The sequence below is a fragment of the Notechis scutatus genome, chromosome 1, assembly GCF_049901735.1.
Source record: "Notechis scutatus isolate UNSWTSFEM ecotype Mainland chromosome 1, rNotScu1.2, whole genome shotgun sequence".
Taxonomy (NCBI): domain Eukaryota; kingdom Metazoa; phylum Chordata; class Lepidosauria; order Squamata; family Elapidae; genus Notechis; species Notechis scutatus.
This window is the reverse complement of record NC_142009.1, coordinates 330,816,378-330,835,740: the sequence shown is the minus strand read 5'-3', so window position 1 is coordinate 330,835,740 and position 19,363 is coordinate 330,816,378. Positions and strand designations below refer to the sequence as shown.

Below are 19,363 nucleotides of genomic sequence, written 5' to 3'. Positions count from 1 at the left end.
CTGGCATGCCAGGGAACTGGTCTTTGCGGGCGCCAGAGCACTGGAAAATGCCCCCCAAAACAGGCTATTTTGGGGCCATTTGGGGGCCTTTTTCAGGCCATTTTTCGAGCCTTTTTCAGGGCCCTTTTCTGGGCCATTTCTGGACCAAAAACAACCTAACCCCCCCCCCCCTGAAAAACAGCTCCCAAACAGCCCAAAACCTCCCTAAAACACGGCCTGAAAATGGCCCAAAAACGGCCCAAAGAAAGGTCTGAAAACGGCCACAAAATGGTGCTCCACCACCCGCACATTAATATGTGTTCTGGTTTGGGCACTTGGTGCTGAAGTTTCACCATCACTGGAATAGATCATTACAACTTATACTTAGTTCTGATGGCCAGGGCCCCACCTCCACAGTCTCATGACCGTATTTTAGATGCCCACCAACCGTTCTGCATTTACAGCCCACAGTCAAATGACCACAATTTGCAGTGTTTTTGCCAAATACAGGCATTTGTGTCTTGTTTTTCACATAACACCAGCGATCAATGTGCTTGCTTGACGTCTGCTTTACAGGTGCTGCAAAAAAAGTTGTAAAATCATGTTGGTGATATGGGGTGACCCACTTTCCAATTGTCATGATGTATGACCCTTATGGGCAGCCTCCATTACAGTCATAAATCAAGGATTACCAGTACAGTATTAAGTCTAATTACATCAAGTAGTCCTCGACTTATGACCACAGTTTAGCCCAACATTTCTGTTGCTAATCGAGACAGTAGTTAAGTGAGTTTAGTCCCATTTTATTTATTTATTTATTTATTTAGGAGATTTATATTGCTGCCTATTCGCACATGGCGACTCAAGGCAGCTTACAAAAATATGAAAACATCATATATAAAAACAATAAAACTAATAAAAGAATAATATATAATAAAATAATAAAATAAAATAACCCCCCTGCCCCAGCGACAACACATCATACGAGCCATTTAATGTGCTCCATCCCGCTCCAGGTCTTCATTTTACAGCTCTTCTTGCCACAGTTGTTAAGTGAATCACTCAGTTGTTAACTTAGTAACATGGTTGTTAAGTAAATCTGGCTTCCTCAGTGACTCTGCTTGTCATAAAGTTGCAAAAGGTGATCATTGCAATACACTGCAACCAGGGGAGGGATTCTACCAGTTCGCATCTATTCGCTAGAACCGGTTGTTAACATTCTAAGCAGTTCGGAGAACTGGTTGTTAGAAGTAATTACTGGCCTAAACCTGTAAGGAAGGCAGGAAGGAAACATTCTGGTGTTGCTTACAGAAACTACCTTTCCGTTATCCCTTATTACATTCTTGGCAGGACTAGACTTCCTGTCTCAGGAACTTCTCTGGAGTTTTTTTTCCCCTCCTTTGCTGGTACTTTGCTTGTGTGGAGTGACCATTCAAAGTTACAATGGCACTGAAAAAAGTGACTTATGACAATTTTTCACACTTACGACTGTTGCAACATACCCACAGTCATGAGAGGCCAGGCAAGGAGATGCGTGCCTTGATGTGAGTGATATTGAGTTGGCCACACCCAGCCAATAACATGACCACCAAGCCATGTCCACCCAGTCACATGACCACCAAGCCACACCCACCACCTAAGCCATGCCCACAGAACCGGTTGTTAAAAAATTTGAATCCCACCCCTGACTGCAACTGACATAAATACAGCATTAAATTTTGATCCTGCGACCGTGGGGATGCTGCAATAATTGTGAGCATGAAAAAAAGTCACAAGTCCCTTTTGTTCAATGGCATTATAACGTTGAATGGTCACTAAATGAATGGTTGTAAGTCAAGGACTATCTATAAGTTGTTTAATTTGACAAACAGATTAACCAAGCAAGTTTATTTATTTTATTTTATTTATCTAGTTTGTCAAGCATGTATGAGAAAACAAGTATAAGCATGAACATAACATATAAACATATAAGTATAAACATATAAGTTATTGCTCGTTCAGCCTGTTGTCTGAAAGTCCTTGAGCTTTGTGAATGTGGAAGCTGCTAGCAACTGGAGGTTGGAGAGAATAATTCACAAGTGGAGAGAAGGTGGCTGGTTTCACCTTGCAAATCATACATTAATCTTGGTTTGCAGTGACACCCCCTTAAGGGACATTCTTACTCGCTCTTAAGGTGTAATTCTATTCAGCACGAGTTTCATAAATAACAATGCCGAATCCTTTGAAATGCAGACAATTCCATATTTGGTATTCAGCCCCCTCCCGCCCGGCCCCTGAGGAATTGCTCCCCGAAGTGAAGCCGTTTAAAAAACAGGACAAGCCAGGAAAGAAATGGCAGCGTGCATCTGGCATTAAGCTCTTTCCTGCGGTCTAAATTTCAGCACAGCATAAAAGAACAAGGAGAAATCCATAACTCTTAGAGGGAATATTAGTAGGCCGCTGTTTCTCGGTACTAAAGGTCAGGGAAGATTGTTTCCAAGGCAACCAGGGGTTTTAAAATATGAGAGAAATTCATATACAAAAGTGGTCCATCATTAGCTTTGTGCAAAAGGGAGAATTTGGCTCCATCACTCTGGGGTATGAAAGAAATGCTATCGAATGGACAGAGATCTTAACAGCTGAGTGAATGAAAAGAACGATTGGGATTTTTTTCAATGCAGGACAGGGGTGTCCAACTTTGGCCACTTTAAGACCTGTGTACTCCAACTCCCAGAATCCCCCAGCCAGCCAAACAACAGTACAGAGCAATGTGCTTTTGCTGTGGTTAAACTCCTGATATAATATTTATTCAGAATTATTTAGAAATAATTCAACAAAGGGTCTCTGCCGTTTTTAAGCAGATGCAGCTTCTTTGCACTTTCTGCCTATCATTGCAATAGTAGAGAATATAATTTGTTCCTATAATTTGTTCTTGTGCCTATACTATAATTTGTTCACAGCACATGAAGAATTGCTATCATTTGATCAGTTTGTGGTTGCTGTGTAATCTGTGAATATATGTGCCTTTATTAATGATTTGGGAGAAAGCAATAAAATAAAAAGAAATTAGCAACTGAAGTAAAAATATTGTGCTTGGGAACTTAGACTTCTATTTAAATATCTTAACAATTCAAAAATAAGGATATAACTACCCCGCATAGAATATAGATAGAGTTAATGCAAACTAATAAATTTAGAACAGAACTAAATAGAACATCGTCAAAGTTGGAAGGGGCCTTGGAGGTCTTCCAGTCCCCTTGTCAAGCAGGAGACTATATATAATAAGATATCAAAAAATGGTACACAAGGCTTGAAAAGCCTCCGTACCTGTAACACCGTGTCAGTTTACATTGGAATGCTACTACAAATAGTTTTTAACTTACGATGATTCATTTAACAACCATTCAAAGTTATGATAGTGCTGAAAAAAAATGTTATGACCGATTCTCACATTTATGACTGCAGCATCCCTGGCAACTGGTATGCATTTATGATGGTTGAAGTGTCCTAGGATCACATGATGGCCATTTACAACTTTCCCAGAGGTTCCTTAGAAGGTTAGTCAATGAGGGGAGCTGGATTCCTTTAATGACTGACCAAAAAAAAGGTAGCAAAATTGGGCCACATTGCTTAGCAACTTAGCAAAGAGAAGTTCTGATCCTGATTTTGGTCATACATTGAGGCCTACCTGTATTACTACATGATATTTTAAACGGTGGTACAGAAATGCCACAAATCAGAAAAAATTGAAATGCCATGAAATGCCACTTACTTTGTCATTTGAGGTAGCTACAGAAAAAACAATTCATTGACTGTACCAAAGGAACCCTTTTTGACAGCATAAGGGACTTTTTACTACAGAAGCGTTGCGTGATTTTCTGTCTTTGTCTCTTTTAGTACCTGCATTCAAATGGAGTTGCCCACCGTGACCTCAAACCAGAAAACCTTCTCTACGCAGATCTCTCCCCCGACGCTCCTCTTAAAATTGGTATGTGTGGGATGAAGTAAACAGAAAATATTATATAGTGAAATTCTTTTAACAGACTTAACGGTGGGAGAGCGGTATCCACTGTTCACAAATATCCACTAGGTGGAAAAATGCACCATTATGGCAATTAACATCAATAGTGTGATTATGTCGTTTTGCAGGCGTTGCAAGCTATGTCCTTTCCGTCAATTCACGTCATTTGACGTAAACTAATATGACGGATATAATTCCTCTTAAAAATTTGATCCAAAGCAGGGGGGAAAAAAGAATTTATGATACATTTTATAAGATGTTATCTAATGTCACATTTGTATAAATTTACATGGTTTGCATTATAATGTCGTTATGCAGCTTACACAAATGATAGGATTTTGAAATTAAATAGATGTTTGGGAGAAATGGGTCTTCTTTCCCTCAGATTATACCTTAAATTAAGGGTTGACTAACTTAACAGCGCACACTCAGAACTACAGTGACTTATCAGAGTTTATTTATTGACTGTTCAAAGTTACAACATCACTGAAAGAGTGACTTATGACTGCTGTTCATACTTACAGTTACAGGATCCCCCGGGGTCACGTAATCAAAATTCAGATGCTTGGCAACTGACTGATACTTATGACGTTGGCAGTGTCATGTGTGACCTCCTTTTGCAACCTTCTGACACGCAAAGTTAGTGGTGAAGCCAGATTCACTTAACAACCATGTTACTAATTTAACAAGTGCAGTGACTCACTTAACAAATGTCTCACTTAGCAACAGAAATTTGAGGCTCAATTGTGGTCAAAAGTCAAGGACTACCTGTATTAGAATTACTTTTTTAACAATATTTTCTGCACTAAGCAGAGTGACACAGAATTCTTTCCTTACAGATAATTTTGTCTATTACTAGAGCCCAGAACAGAATATCATAAGATGCTGCATGATTCTGTTAATTACTATGGTTTTAATATTCATGAGTAATTACTCTAGTGAGGACCAGAGGGCCAAACCCCAAATGACTCTCAAGGGGTGGGAGGTGGCTTATGAAGCAATCCTAATTGATCTAAAATTCATCCCACAAAGAATAAATATCTGTGGGGTCTTTGGTGCTCTCTCAGCTTGGTGGCTTTCTTGCAGACATTTCATTACTCAGTTAGGTAACATCAGTAGCACTGATGATGTTACCTAGCTGGGTAATGAAACATCTGCAAGAAAGCAATTAAACTTAGAGAGCAATGAAAGAGAGCATGAAGGACTCCATAACTGAATCCTGAACTACAAATATTCTCTTTTCTTAGAGATCCAGATTCTTATTTGGTTGGTTTTCTTATGCTGAAGACATTACCTAGTCATTCACTGGGTAATGCACTGTGAAAAACATCAACCAAGCTAAGAGAGCATCAAGGACTCCACAGTTCAACCCTGGGCTACTATCTGTGGCCACAATTGGAATCAGAATTTCTGTTCCTTAGCCAGGAGATTTCGTTAGTGACATTTGATTTTAATGACTGTTTTGCCAGGGTTGTTAAGCAAACCACTGAAGATATTAAATAAATCACATGGTCATTAAGCAAATCTGGCTTCTCCCATTCGCTTCCCTTGTTGGAAGCCCCCTGGGAAGTTTGCAAATGGTTGACTATAGATCTCAGGATGCTGCAACAGAGTAAATGTATGCTGGTTGCAGACTTGATGCTGTGATGCTTATAGTGTAAGGTCCAGTCATAAATCACTTTTTTCAGTGCCCTTCAACATCCAAGTGAACAGAGATTAATACCAAGATTAACAACAGAGCAACAATCAAGAAATAAACAGGACCCCAGTCGAGGAACTGCCAAACAAGCCAACAATAAACAGCCCAACCAAAGAACCTCCAGCCCTACTCCCACCAACCCTGACAGGACAAGCCTCTAGAATATAAAATATGAGCACACCCCACTCCTTGAAATCACTGATGATGTTACCCAGCTTGGTATTGAAACATCTGCAAGAAAACAACCAAGCTCAGACAGCACCAAGGATCACATAGTTTAATCCTGATCTACAAAGATTCTCTCTTACACACAGCAATCTTTGTTTTCTCCCAGGTGATTTCGGTTTATCTAAAATCGTGGATGAGCAGGATACAATGAAAACTGTATGTGGCACACCAGGATACTGTGGTGAGTATGTGATGGAGAGCAATGGGGAACTCTATCCAGGTTAAGGAGGTACTGGTGCAAGAGAAAGGGAAGTACTCTGGACCCTATTTCTAAGAAGAAAGTGCATAGCTTTATAACAAATTGTGCTCTTTAAGAAAGGATCTTTTGCAGGCGTACTATATCTGGGATGTAAAAATCCAGATGTCCACTAGATGCCACAAAATATCAGACTTTCTTCCTCTCTACTGCTACAGTGGTCATGTGAAGATTTGCAACTCAGATCTGATGGTTTTTTTCAGCTTAGTAACCAGTGTTATTCACTCCTAAAAATTGTTTCTTGCCACTGTTGTCAAACCAGTATGTAAATGATAGGAAGTGTCATCTGATTTAGACATACCGGACATACCAGAAGTGCAGATATGGGCCCGTTTTTCGGCCTCCCGAGGCTGCAGAGGCTTCCCTTGAGCCCCCGGGAGGGCGAAAATGGCCTCCCCCGGACTCGAGTCCCTCCGGAGGCTGAAAACGGGCACTTCCAGTATTTCCAGAAGGCCCGTTTTTTAGCTTCCTGAGGCTGCAGAAGGCTTCCTTCAAGCCTCTGGGAGGGCGAAAACAGGTTCAAACATCAGCTAGGAGGCACCCGCATGTGCAGTGCAGGTAAGCGGATGGGCAGGGGTGTTGTGCACACATGTGCAGGGGGGATAGGGCGCATTGCATTATGGGTGCCGGCGCATGCATGTGCTTTCGGCCACACCACAACAAAAAGGTTTGCCCTCACTGTTCTGTTCTATTCTATTCTATTCTATTCTATTCTATTCTATTCTATTCTATTCTATTGGATAACTGCAAACATTCAGGCAACCACTAGATGGCAACAGAGAGAATTTTATGGAGCTTTTCTACCATCTAGTGGTCATCTGGTTTTAGTATCCTCACTTTACCACCTATTCTGACTCAAATAAAAAGGCTTTTGGGCAGATAATTTGGGCTACAGGTATGTTTAGGCTTTATCCGTTCTGTTTCAAAGGGCCACCAGGGAAGAATGGGCAAACAATAACATGCCACTCTCTTCTCCTTCCTCATGAGTTTGCAAAAGTGGAAGTGATAGCAAGTGTCAGGTTGGAAAACAGCCAAGAAAATTGCCCATCATCCGTGAAGGAGTGTGAGTTTTCACCGTTTATGCTTAGGGGAGTGAGCAGGGAAGAGAGTCATAGCGGGAGGAGGTGGGGGAATGGAAGCCAAGATATGTCTACCAATTCCTCTCTCTCTCTCTTCCTCAATTCTATCTTTTTTTTATTTTTTAAATACCTTCAGCACCCGAAATTCTCCATGGCTCACCATATGGCCCTGAGGTGGATATGTGGTCTGTAGGCGTCATAACGTACATTTTGTGAGTAATGCTAAAATACTTTTAACACAAAACTCCTGTCTGCTGTGATTTGCTCACTCACACTGTTCCTTTTAAGCATGGCCCAGCAAACAAGTATGATGTGAAATATTATGGATTTTGTTTTGTGTTGTTGTTATTGTTTTTGGAGGAGGGGGTTAATTCTCACCCACCCATAATTTCTGCTGTTCTTTGCTTTCAACTTAAAAACAGATGAGATCCTTTCAGCCACCATCTCTTTATCTCCCTTTATCTTCAAACTCTTTATCTCTTGTTTATTTATCTTGTTTATTTATCTCTGCCAAATAAAATCATGAAATTTTTCTGACTTCCCCCATACACACACACACACACACACACACACATACACATACACACACACACTGTCAGGCATGCTGTTTTCTCTTTTATTTGCTTTCGGTGCATTATAAGGAATAGGCAAAAGTATAAGACTGTCAAGAGGGAGGTTGTTTCAGATCACAGGTTGTTCTGGTAAAAAACACCCTTTCCTATTCTTGCCCACAAAACGTCAATCAGAGTACAGGTAATCCTCAACTTATAACTTCCCTCAAAACGACGTTATACAGCACTGCATACCAGAACAACTAGACACAAGGACAGTTTTTCCCCAAAAGCCATCACTCTGCTAATCAAATAATTCCCTCAACACTGTTCAACTATTACAAAGTCTGCACTACTATTACTGTTAATGTTCTCATCACTCCTTATCACCCATCCCCTCCCATTTGTGACTGTATGACTGTAACTTTGTCGCTTGTATTCGTACGATTTATATTGACTATTTCCTAGTATGATTGGATTGCTTATTGTACCCTATGACTATTATTAAGTGTTGTACCTGATGATTCTTGACGAATGTATCTTTTCTTTTTATGTATACTGAGAGTATTGCACCAAGACTAATTCCTTGTGTGTCCAACAGGGGTGGGATGCTACCGGTTCTGCCCAGTTCTAAAGAACCGGTAGCTCTGAAGAGCAGCAGACACCGAACCAGTTTGGTGTTTGCTGCTGTTTTGGCCCACCTGCCCGCCCGGGCTCTTACCTGTCCTTTATTTCCTGCTTTTTCAACCTCAGCTGCTTTGCGCGGCACAGCTGAGGTTGAAAAAGCAGGAAAAAAGAGGCTTTTCAAACATTGTGCACCTGTGCACAGCACTTTTCAGCTGTCCGGGCAGCATAGCTTAAGGTTTTTTTACACGCGTGCATGTGTGCAAAGCACGCATGCACACGTAAAACATAGTCACCGAACTAGTAGTACCACCGGTTGAATCCCACCCTGGTGTCCAACCACACCTGGCCAACAAAGAATTCTATTCTATTCTATTTGTTTAGTGACCATTTAAAGTTACGACACTGAAAAAAGGTGACTTATGACTGTTGCGACCCTTTGGTCACATTATCAAAATTCAGGCACTTGGCAACTGACATGTTCTTACGACAGTTGCAGTATCTCTGAATCGTGTGATCACCATTTGTAACCTTTCCAAGCTGGCTTCTGACCAGCAGTCAATGGAGGAAGCTGGATTAGCTGAACGACTGCATGATTCACTTAACAATTGGAGTGATTCACTTAACAATTGTGGCAGCAAATAAAAAAGGTTGTAAAATGGAACATGACTCGCTTAACTCCTGCCTTGCTGAGCAACAGAAATGTTGGGTTCCGATGTGGTCATAAGTCAAGGACTAACTATACACCACTCTCTTCCTTTAAGCTGCCCTGCACACAGCAAATATGGGCACCACCACCTGCTGGCCGATTGATGATACAATTTTATGCCATACTGTTTTTGCCAGCAGAAAGACTGATGAACAGCCCAGAGCCATGGAAGAACATCCTTGCATCCTAAACTGCTGCACGAGGCTAATAAATCTGTTGCTAACAGGTTTCTAGTTGAACTGTTGTTTCTTTTACCTATAAAACTGCAGTTGGCCCCATTACTCCGATGCCCTAAGGATCACCTCCTTCAGCTAAGAATCAATAGCCCAATGAGAACATTTCCGGAAAAAATGCTTTATAATTCTCCAGTACCATGAAGTTAGGGGCACTGAGGCCAGCAGGAAATGTTTCTCAGTAATGAGAAGCTAAATTAACCTCAACCTCATTTCAGAAGCATATTAAATCAGAGCTCTTGCAGAAGTCTTTTAAAATGTATTTTATTGAAGGAACACCCTATCCGTGTTTATAATATTGTGAGCTATGGTTTTTAACTTCTGTAATTCGGTTATCATGGATAACTCCTGTGCCTGTATTTTGCAGGGCCTTTTCTACCTTTGCTGAGAGTTGTTTGATCACAGTGGCATGGGTCAAAACACAAACAAACCCTTAACACTGTACAGGTAGTCCTCGACTTACAGCAGTTCATTTAGTGACCGTTCAAAGTTACAACGGCACTGAAAAAAGTGACTTCTGACTGTTTTTCACAGTTACGACCTTTGCAGCGTCCCCACAATCACGTGATCAAAATTCAAATGCTTGGCAACTGGTTCCAACTTACGACCGTTGCTGTGTCCCAAGGTCATGTCACCCCCTTTTGCTACCTTCTAGCCAGCAAAGTCAGTGGGGAAGACAGGTTCACTTAACAACCGGATTACTAACTTATCAATGCAGCAATTCACTTAAACAATCGGATTACTAACTTATGAGCTGCAATGTTTCACTTAACAACCGAGGCAAGAAAATGGGGCAAAACTCACTTAACAAGTGTCTCACTTAAACAACAGAAATTCTGGGCTCATTTGTGGTCGTAAGCTGAGGACTACCTGTATATTGAGGGCAAAGTATGCTAAAAAGAGTCAGTTTTACTTTGCAACGTAACTGCAGGCCCTACAGTGCCTCAGGGATGAGGTGGGAGAAGGAAGCAGTGAACAGGAATGCAACAGAGGCAGAAAGGAAGACCCAGCTAATGAAGCACTTTCCTGCCACATTAATTGATTGAGTGATTGATTGATTCAGTTTCAAGGCTTCCTGACTCAGTAACAGCGTGACTAACAAATAAAAAGCAAAAGAAAATGAACTAGATTAAGAAGAAGAAAAAGGAAGATAGCTAAATCCCCAAGTAACCAATTTCAGGTAATCCTCGACTTATGACCATAAATGAGGCCAGAGGTCACCAGGAGATTGAGTTCTAGTTGTCAGCATTCCAACTAACTAACTCCAAACCAATAAACTCCAAGACAAATAATTCCTCAAAGTTCCATTTTATTAGAGTTGTCATATTGGCACATCTGGGAAACCCCAAATCTGAGAGTTCTGGGTTTTCCCTTCCCAAAAGAGAAATCCAAGATCCATCCCCTGTACCCATCAGTCCATCACATGGCCCAATGAAATTGTCCCAACTGGAGACATCTTCCCAGTCATTCCCCTCCAGGTGCAGGGCAACATGTCCTTGACTCTCAGAAAGAATGTTGTTGTGTCTAGTCTTCTGCCCCACTATGAAATCCCTCCTCCCAAATTCCCAGGCACTGAATGTGGCAGCCTCAGAGCTTCCAAGTAAAAACGGCTTCCAAGGCTGGCACTAGTCCTGCCTTAGTCATGAAAGCTAGCTGGGTGACTTTGGGCCAATCACTTTCTTTCAACCTATCCCACCTTACAGGGTTGTTGTGGAGAAAATAGGAGGAGGAAGGCGTGTTGGATATGTTCGCCACCTTCAGTTATTTGTAAAAATAATGAAGGCAGAATATACATAAATAAATCAAATCCCCAAATTATAGGCATGTTTCTTCCATTTTTTTTCCCCCTAGGCTGTGTGGCTTTGAGCCCTTTTTTGACCCAAGAGGAGATCAGTACATGTACAGCCGGATTTTAAATTGTGACTATGAGTTTGTCTCTCCTTGGTGGGATGAAGTGTCCCTCAATGCCAAGGACCTGGTGAGTCCCTGTATTTTGAGCACTGCCCTGGCGGCTGATTGGCCCCGTCTGCATCTGCTTGTTCTGGCATGCATTAGGAAGCCCTAACGGCACGATTAAAGTGCATTATCGCAGGCTAACTCTGCTCATAACCTGGAGTTCGATCCTGATGGGGCTCAAGGTTGACTCAGCCTTCCATCTTTCCTAAGTGAGTAAAATGAGGATCCTGATTGTTGGGGGCAATATGCAAATAGTGCTCTGCATCAGGGGTGCGGCATTATGGCCCCTTTATGACTTGTGGACTTCAACTCCCAGAATTCCTGAGCCAGTCATGAGTTCAATCCTGATGGGACTCAAGGTTGACTCAGCCTTCCTTCTTTCCGAAGTGAGTAAAATGAGGATCCTGATTGTTGGGGGCAATATGCAAATAATGCTCTGCATCAGGGTTGGAACAATGGCCCCTTTATGACTTGTGGATTCCAACTCCCAGAATTCCTGAGCCAGCCGTGCTGGTTCAGGAATTCTGGGAGCTGAAGTCTACAAGTCATAAAGGGGCCATAGTTCCACACCTCTGCTCTACATGGTAAACCACCCAGTGATGTAATATATGGGGTGGTATATAAGCCTAAATGCTATGAAAGGTTGAACTCATGTTCCTCAGGCACCATGTCCCCTCAAACATCATCTTGCAAATGAAAGTACTAGGCTCACCTTCCATTCTTCTGTAGAGATATGCTTGGATCTCACTGGGATTGGAGAGAGCAGTGGGACTCATTACCCAACTAATCAACCTCTTCAGGCCCAGAAGGGAGTGGAGTTCGCCCTTCTAGCCCTGATGATGTTACCTAGTTTGATAATGAGATGTCTGCAAGAAAACAACCAAGCTCAGAGGGCATCAAAGACCCCACAGTTCAACTCTGAGCTAAACATATTCTCTTCTATTGGTATAAGTGCCTTGACTGGCCACGTCCACACCATGGCCCCATTTTTTGTGGAGAGGACACTTTCCTAATCAATCCCTTCTGCTAGGGCAAGATCATATGGTCTCCAAATATCAAATGTATTCCTAGCTCCAAGGTTGGAACATTGTTTCTCCAATATACTAAGAGATAAGACTTGGACTGCACAGCAAGGCCGCCATTTTGATTTTTTCAACATTCCACACACACCCCGGGCAGACACCCTCGATTAGTCCAATGTTATTTATTAATGAACTCGCTATGCCATCCCTCTCACTATTAAAGATGGAAAACTTACAAAATGATAAAAAGATCAATATGGTAACGATTTAAATAAGAGCCATGGTGGCTCAGTGGTTAGAATGCAGTATTGCAGGCAAACTCTACCCACTGCCAGGAGTTCTATCCTCACCGGCTCAAAGTTACCTCAGTTTTCCGAGGTTGATAAAATGAGGACAAAGATTGTTGAGGGCATTAAGCTGACTCAGTAAACCGCTTAGAACAGGGGTGGGCAAACTTTTTGGCTCAGGGGCCGCATTGACTTTTAAAATTTGACAGACGGGCCGGGTCAGCACAAGATTTTTTGGGAATCGCCCTCCCCCTTTCCCCCTTCTTCTCCTCCTTCCCCTCCCCTTGAGGCCCCTGAGTCAGGAGTTGCTACCGCCGGCATGGCTCCGCACAGCTCCAGTCCCGCATTGCCTCGGGAAGGGAAAGGCAAAAAGGAAGAGCCGCGGCGGTGCTTTGCAATGGCAGCAGCGGCACCGGAGGCTAAGGCTCAGCGGCTCCTGGTTTTGCCTTTCCCTTCCCAAGGCAATGCGGGACTGGAGCGCGCAGAGCTGCGCCGGTGGTAGCAACTCCTGACAGCCCCAGCCGGACACCTGAGCGGAGCCCAGGCGGAACTGCCTGTTGCTGCTGCGGGCGCTGCTGCGGGCGTCTGGCTGCCCAAGTAAAGAACCACACCAGCTCAGGGCAACTGTGAGGAGCAAGAGGGGAAGCCAAGGTGCTCATTTCGTAGCAGTCAACTTCGCTCTCTTTTGCTCCAGTTAGGTGCTCCCGGCATGCACAAGGAGCATGAAGGGAGGCAAACACTGCACGGATGTATTTTAAAAGTCAGAGAACTTTGCCCAAGACTTCTCGTGTATTCAGGGGCTACACCTCTCCCAACGATGAGTTGGTGGTGATCTAACAAAATGTCTTCCAGCTCTTAAAGATTGACTTTAAGAGCGCCCCAAGAAGCCAAGAACTAGAACAAAAGTAGAGGCGGTGGGTCCTCTCCCAGGTGACAGCCAGGGCTTTGGCACCTACTTTTTTCCTGAGAGGTGCGGTGTCTGCCTCCCTTCATACTCCTTGTGGAGGGACACACATGCCCGTCACCCCTGCCGCCACTACGTTTGCTCAGCTTCTTCCATGGGGGCACTCTTAAAGTCGACCTTTAAGTGGTCCCGGAACATCCACTCACCTGCCCGGCACCCGCCCTCCTGGAGCACGCTTTCTTCCTTCTGGAGAACGTGCCTCTTCCAGCCCGGCCTGGCCCGGCCAGCCAGCAGGTGACCACATGTCCTGGGGCTTGTCGCGAGATGCCTGCAGCATGCTCTGTTCTATGTGTCAGGCCCAGCAAGTCCGAGCAGCCGGCACATAGAACAGGGTGGTGCCGGACCATTGGAGAAGCGGAGTGAAGCCGGAGATTAGTAGCTGCCTCTTTCGGCGCAGAAAGCTTCCCCAACCAGCCGGCTGGTCTCCTCCTCCTCGGCCATACAGAACAAACAGGCAGAGAAGGAGGAGAGCAGCTGGCCAGTTGGGGAGGCTTCTTGTGCTGCAAAAAGGTGGCTAATGATCTCCGGCTCGCTTGCTTCTCCAACATCCGGCGCCACCCTGTTCTATGTGTCAGGCCCAGCAAGTCCGAGCAGCCGGCGCATAGAACAGGGTGGTGCCGGACCATTGGAGAAGCGGAGCAAAGACGGAGATTAGTAGCTGCCACTTTCGGCGCAGAAAGCTTCCCCAATCAGCCGGCTGCTCTCCTCCTTCTCTGCCTGTTTGTTCTGTATGGCCGAGGAGGAGGAGACCAGCCGAGAAGCGCCAGGCGGGGGCCACGCGGCGCAGGGCAACACGCCACCGCCCAGCCCTGGCGAGGAAAGCAGTGGGCGTTCCCCAGGCGGCGGCCTCGGCCCCGCCACCAGGAAGCAGCTGCCCAGCTCCGTGTTGTGTGTGCGATTTTTTTGGCGCGTGGCGCGGGTCTCTTTGGCCAGCCTTGATTTTTTTTTCAGAGGGGAATTTTTTTTTTCAGAGGCGGGCGTATTAAAATGACCAACGGGCCGGATGTGGCCCGCGGGCCGTAGTTTGCCCACCCTGGCTTAGAAAGTAACTATGAAGCGGTATATAAAGTGCTGTTTCTATTAACGATTTAATAGAAACTAAAAACAAAGAAGACAGGCAGCATGGGAGTGGGATCCCCTCTGTACCACATCAGCCTCTCCCAGTGCAGAGCACCCCCATTGGGGCCACAGATTAGCTAGACTAGTATTGAGGTCCTTCTAGAAGGCCAAGAGGGTGTGGAGGGGTGGATCTAGAGCAGGGCTGTCAAAGTCGATTTCATTGAGGGCCGTGTTAGGGTTGTGTTTGACCTCAGGGAGCCAGGGTGGGCATGGCCAGCTCAACATCACTCATTTTGGGGGGCAGTGGTGGTGGTCCGAGCACTCTGACAGAGAAAATGGGTTCCCGAGCACCGTTTTCAGCTACATTGGCCTCCTGCAACCCTCTGCCAGCAAAAACTGAGCTCAGGAGAGCCGCCCGCAGCCCTCCCCATCTCCGTTTTAGCTGGCAGAGGCACCGTGGGCCGGTCCTTTGCTGTTTCCAGGGCAGCCCCACGGGCCAGATCTAAGCACCCCACGGCTGAAATCTGGCCCTCGGGCCTTGAGTTTGACACCCCTGATCTAGAGGCAGAATATTCCAAAGGGCAGGAGAGCCGCCCACAGCAGAAAAGGCTCTGCTCCTGGATCCTGCCCACTGGAATTCCTTGATAAGAGGGATTCTGTAGCAAGTCTCTTCTGCTGCAGCAAGTGGCCAGTCCTATGAGGTGAGATGGTTCCTCAGATAGCCCTGGACCCATGCCATAAAGGCTATTTACCTCCGTTACTATGTAAATTTATTTGCCGCCTATCTCACAGTGGGGCTACTCTAGGTAGACACCGCATGTTATGACCCTGGAGTTGTCGCACTAGATCTGTCTCTGGCCTTTGTAGGTGCAAAAGCTGATTGTCCTGGATCCCCAGAAGAGGCTAACAGTTCATCAAGCCCTCGAGCACCCATGGGTGACTGGCAAAACTGCTAAGTTTGCTCACATGGACAGCACCCAGAAGAAACTGCAGGAGTTTAATGCAAGGAGGAAATTAAAGGTAAGATTCTGGAGATTCTGTGCACCTGTCTGGGGGCTGGGAACTTGGGGCCCAAGCTAAGTGGCAGAGGCTCAGAATCAGGGTGCAAGGCAAGCCATCCAAGAGTAGCATAGGGCAGGATGCCTGCAAGGGCAGGTCAAAATCCAGTACAAGTAGGCCTTGACTTATAACCATTCGGTCAAAGTTATGTTGGACCTACTTTGGGCTACTTGCTGTACAACCCAAATGCAAAGTTCTGAGAATGACACACCCACACCATGGTCACATGACAATTTCGGACAACACAACCACATTTACAGCGATTTGCAGCGTCCCGTGGTCCTATGACTGCCTTTTATGATGGTATTGTTGTAAACCAGCACATGCTTTCAACAAACCATGCCCAAAGCCAACCATTGGTTTGCTTAACAACCACTGCAAAAAAGATCATAAAATCGGATCAGACACATGACCGACCCATTTTACAACCATCCTGACTTACAATCATACAGGATCAGAGTGATGGTTCTCTTCCCTTAATCTTCCCTTTTGCAAGGAGGGTGGTTTTTAAACCCAGGGATGACTTTGTCTCTTTTGTGCAGAAAATGTTACGTGTGTGATTTCTTCTGAGACACAAACACCTGCAGCCAATGGCTGGCTTGGGTGGGTGGGCTCTCTTGCACCTGAAGCCTTAAACTGCCTGACAGATGTTTGTAACAGTGATCCAATTGCCGCTATTATTTCTCTTTTTCACATTTTTGTTCCATTGGCACTCAGCCACCTGGGTTTAGTATTAAGAGAACATGGTACCGATGAGAATTAATTAATGTAATTAATTAAAATAAATGTATACAAGCAGTCCTCAGTGACCAACAGTTAATTGGAACCAGGAACTCCATCACTAAGCAATGCAATCATAAAGCATATCTCGTTATGTTGTTAGGTAAATCCCATACAGACCTAGTGTCCCATGGTATATGACCTTGAGGGAGCAGGGGAAGAGATGCTGTCTAGGAAACAATCAGATAAAAGAGGGGGTTAATGTTGCTTCAGTTGCTTAATAGTCAGAGAAAGAAACTTAGGCAGGATTCGCCCTAATTGAGCAGGCTGTTAAAAGGGATGGCAGGAGGTTTGTAATTTCAGACCTGCAAGAGTAATATGGCAATGTAACCTTACAATTAAGTAGAATTAGCTCACATTTCCTAGTCTGGTTTATCTGGAAGGGTTTTGCAAGTCTGAAAATACAAACTTCCCACTGTCACTTTTAAGTGTTTGGTCCATTAGGATGGGTCCTTCCTAACTTTTTTTCCTGGCCATTAAGCTCCTTCTTGTCTGATCATTACTCACAGTCACAAAACTACCATTTTCAACCTCCTGTTGGCTTCTCCATTGACTTTGTTTGCCAGAAGCTGGCAGGGAAAGCAGCAAAGGGTGATCACATGACTGCGGGATGCTCTGATGTCATAATTGCAGGCCAGTTACTGAGCGTCCAAATAGTGAATATGTGACCATGGGGATGCTGCAATGACCATAACAACTAGGAAGATCCCTAATCCCTCATTCAGTACCGTCATAACTTTAAATAGTTGCTGAATGAATGGACATTAAATCAATGCTTGTGGGTCCTGCATCTCACAGGGCCAATTCTGGATGGCTAGCATAGAATTAAAATTCAGTCAAAACAGCCGCATTTATTTATTTAATTTATATGCTGCTTTTGTTATTTTTAACAAATAACTTAAAGTCTAATACTTCTTCTATCACTTAATTTCCACACAACAACCCTGTGATGAAGGTTGGGCTGAGAGAATGATGGCCCAAAGTCCCCCAGCCAGCTTTCATGCCTAAGGTGGGACTAGAACTCACCGTCTCCTAGTGATTGGCCCAAAGTCCCCCAGCCAGATTTCATACTTAAGGCAGGACTAGAACTCACAGTCTTCCGGTTTCTAGCCTAGACCATTAGACCAAACTACAAATAATAATAAACACACTGTATATAAACAGTGCCAGCCAAGGAGACTAACAGTTACTGCCAACAGCTTCCCTTTTACGGCTCCTTTGAAATAATAAACATGTACATTTGAACCAATGTCATTCTTTGTCATGTCATGTCTAATCCATACAGGCTGCCGTGAAAGCCGTGGTGGCATCCAGCCGTCTCGGCAACCACAGCCACCACGAGGGATGCAGAAATGAGCGCCATCAGGATGCTACCAAAGAGGACAGTGCAGCTCCCTCAGCAGAGAGTGATGACCTCTTTCTCCAAGAAGAGAACCTTTACAAGGAGAAGAAGATGGAGATTGACAAGGAAGAAGCCATGACCATAAACACCCCTTTAGCCAAGGTCGAGAAGCTCGAAGGTTTCCAGAACGAGAGTCCTGTAACCCCGGTGATGATACTTAATGGTTCCGGCTGCAAAACCTAACTCCACGGAACACTAGCGCATTGCTCTTGTCACCAACTCAAGGAGTATAAAGTCTATCACCATCACCGATAGACCAAATTCTAACAATGGACCATCAAAGGCCACCAGCTGGATTGAGAGAGCAATTCAGATGGAGGACAACCAAAAGCTAGTTGAAATTATGAGAAAGTGCTACAGGGACATCTTCTACAACCTGGCATCTTCTGGTTATATGGGATTCCTGCTCCTATCATCTTCAGCCAGGGATGATGGGAGCTATGATCTAATTTTTTGGGAGAGCACCAGATTGGGGAAGGCACTAAGGATAGGCAGCTCTTGGCTGAAGAGCCATTTGTCTTGTTTTGCAGAAAAATCCATGTTCTTTCATATCCTTACTGTGTGTGTGTGTGAGTGTGTGTGTGTCTTTGTACACACAAGCATACAACAAAAGGATAAGATTATATGAATTTGTATGGGAGCTAGGTAGTTTAGAAATCAAATGAATACACACACACACACACATATACATAAACCCACACACTAAAAATTGGATAAATAATATGTATCTACTCTCAATCTTACACGGGAAAAGGCCCGAACATGCCAAGACCTGCATACCTGTACCCATGAAAATCTACAAAAACATATATATATATACACACACAAACACACACACACACGTGTAATATATTCCAATTTTTATTGTGTAACTATTCTTGGTGGCTCCCTAGAAGGCAAAACTATCAGAAGACAGCAAGTTTATTTCTTTTCTATTTGAAATCCCATAGTAATAATTCAGAGAGAAGCAGGAAAAAGGACTTTTCTTCTATTGCTACATCAGATACTTTTAACTGCAGGCGCCATCTTTGAATCTGAGGCTTTTTCTACACTCAAGACTATCTGCTCTAAAGCCATTGCCGTCTTTCCTTTCAACAAATACCTTTGAACCGTGTATACCCAGAAGCATAAGGTGCTTCTCTACTAATTCAACGGTTTTTCCAACTGTTTGTGAGCCAGATGGAATACATCAAGGAGCAGCTGCCTCCAGATGCACCCTCCAACCAATAAATAGGTGCTGCCATTGTTGCTTCTCTGAATTATTTTCTTGCTGGTAGGCCCAAATTTTGTCTCCTTCCAAGAGCAAGGTAGTGGAGCAAAATTATCCACCCACAGAGAAATGTGACTTCTCCATACAAAATAGCTCTGGACTTGTCTCCAGTCTGCAGAGTACATTTGAACTATATGATCTCCACAGGATCAAAAATTGGTCCCACCGTTTCCGGCCACCTTGAAGTAGGGATTTCACCAAATATA

General features: G+C 44.1%; 1 protein-coding gene across 1 annotated transcript in view; it reads left to right on the top strand.

The window, feature by feature from the left end:
- The window catches only part of LOC113423650 (calcium/calmodulin-dependent protein kinase type IV-like), a 67,938-nt gene extending 48,575 nt beyond the window's left edge, over positions 1-19,363 (top strand). The window contains exons 6-11 of the mRNA XM_026685144.2: positions 3,856-3,946; positions 6,013-6,087; positions 7,378-7,453; positions 11,210-11,336; positions 15,514-15,666; positions 17,771-19,363. Of these exons, the coding sequence (XP_026540929.1) occupies positions 3,856-3,946; positions 6,013-6,087; positions 7,378-7,453; positions 11,210-11,336; positions 15,514-15,666; positions 17,771-18,070 (822 nt within the window). The 3' untranslated portion in view covers positions 18,071-19,363. The remainder of the gene's footprint in view (positions 1-3,855; positions 3,947-6,012; positions 6,088-7,377; positions 7,454-11,209; positions 11,337-15,513; positions 15,667-17,770) is intronic.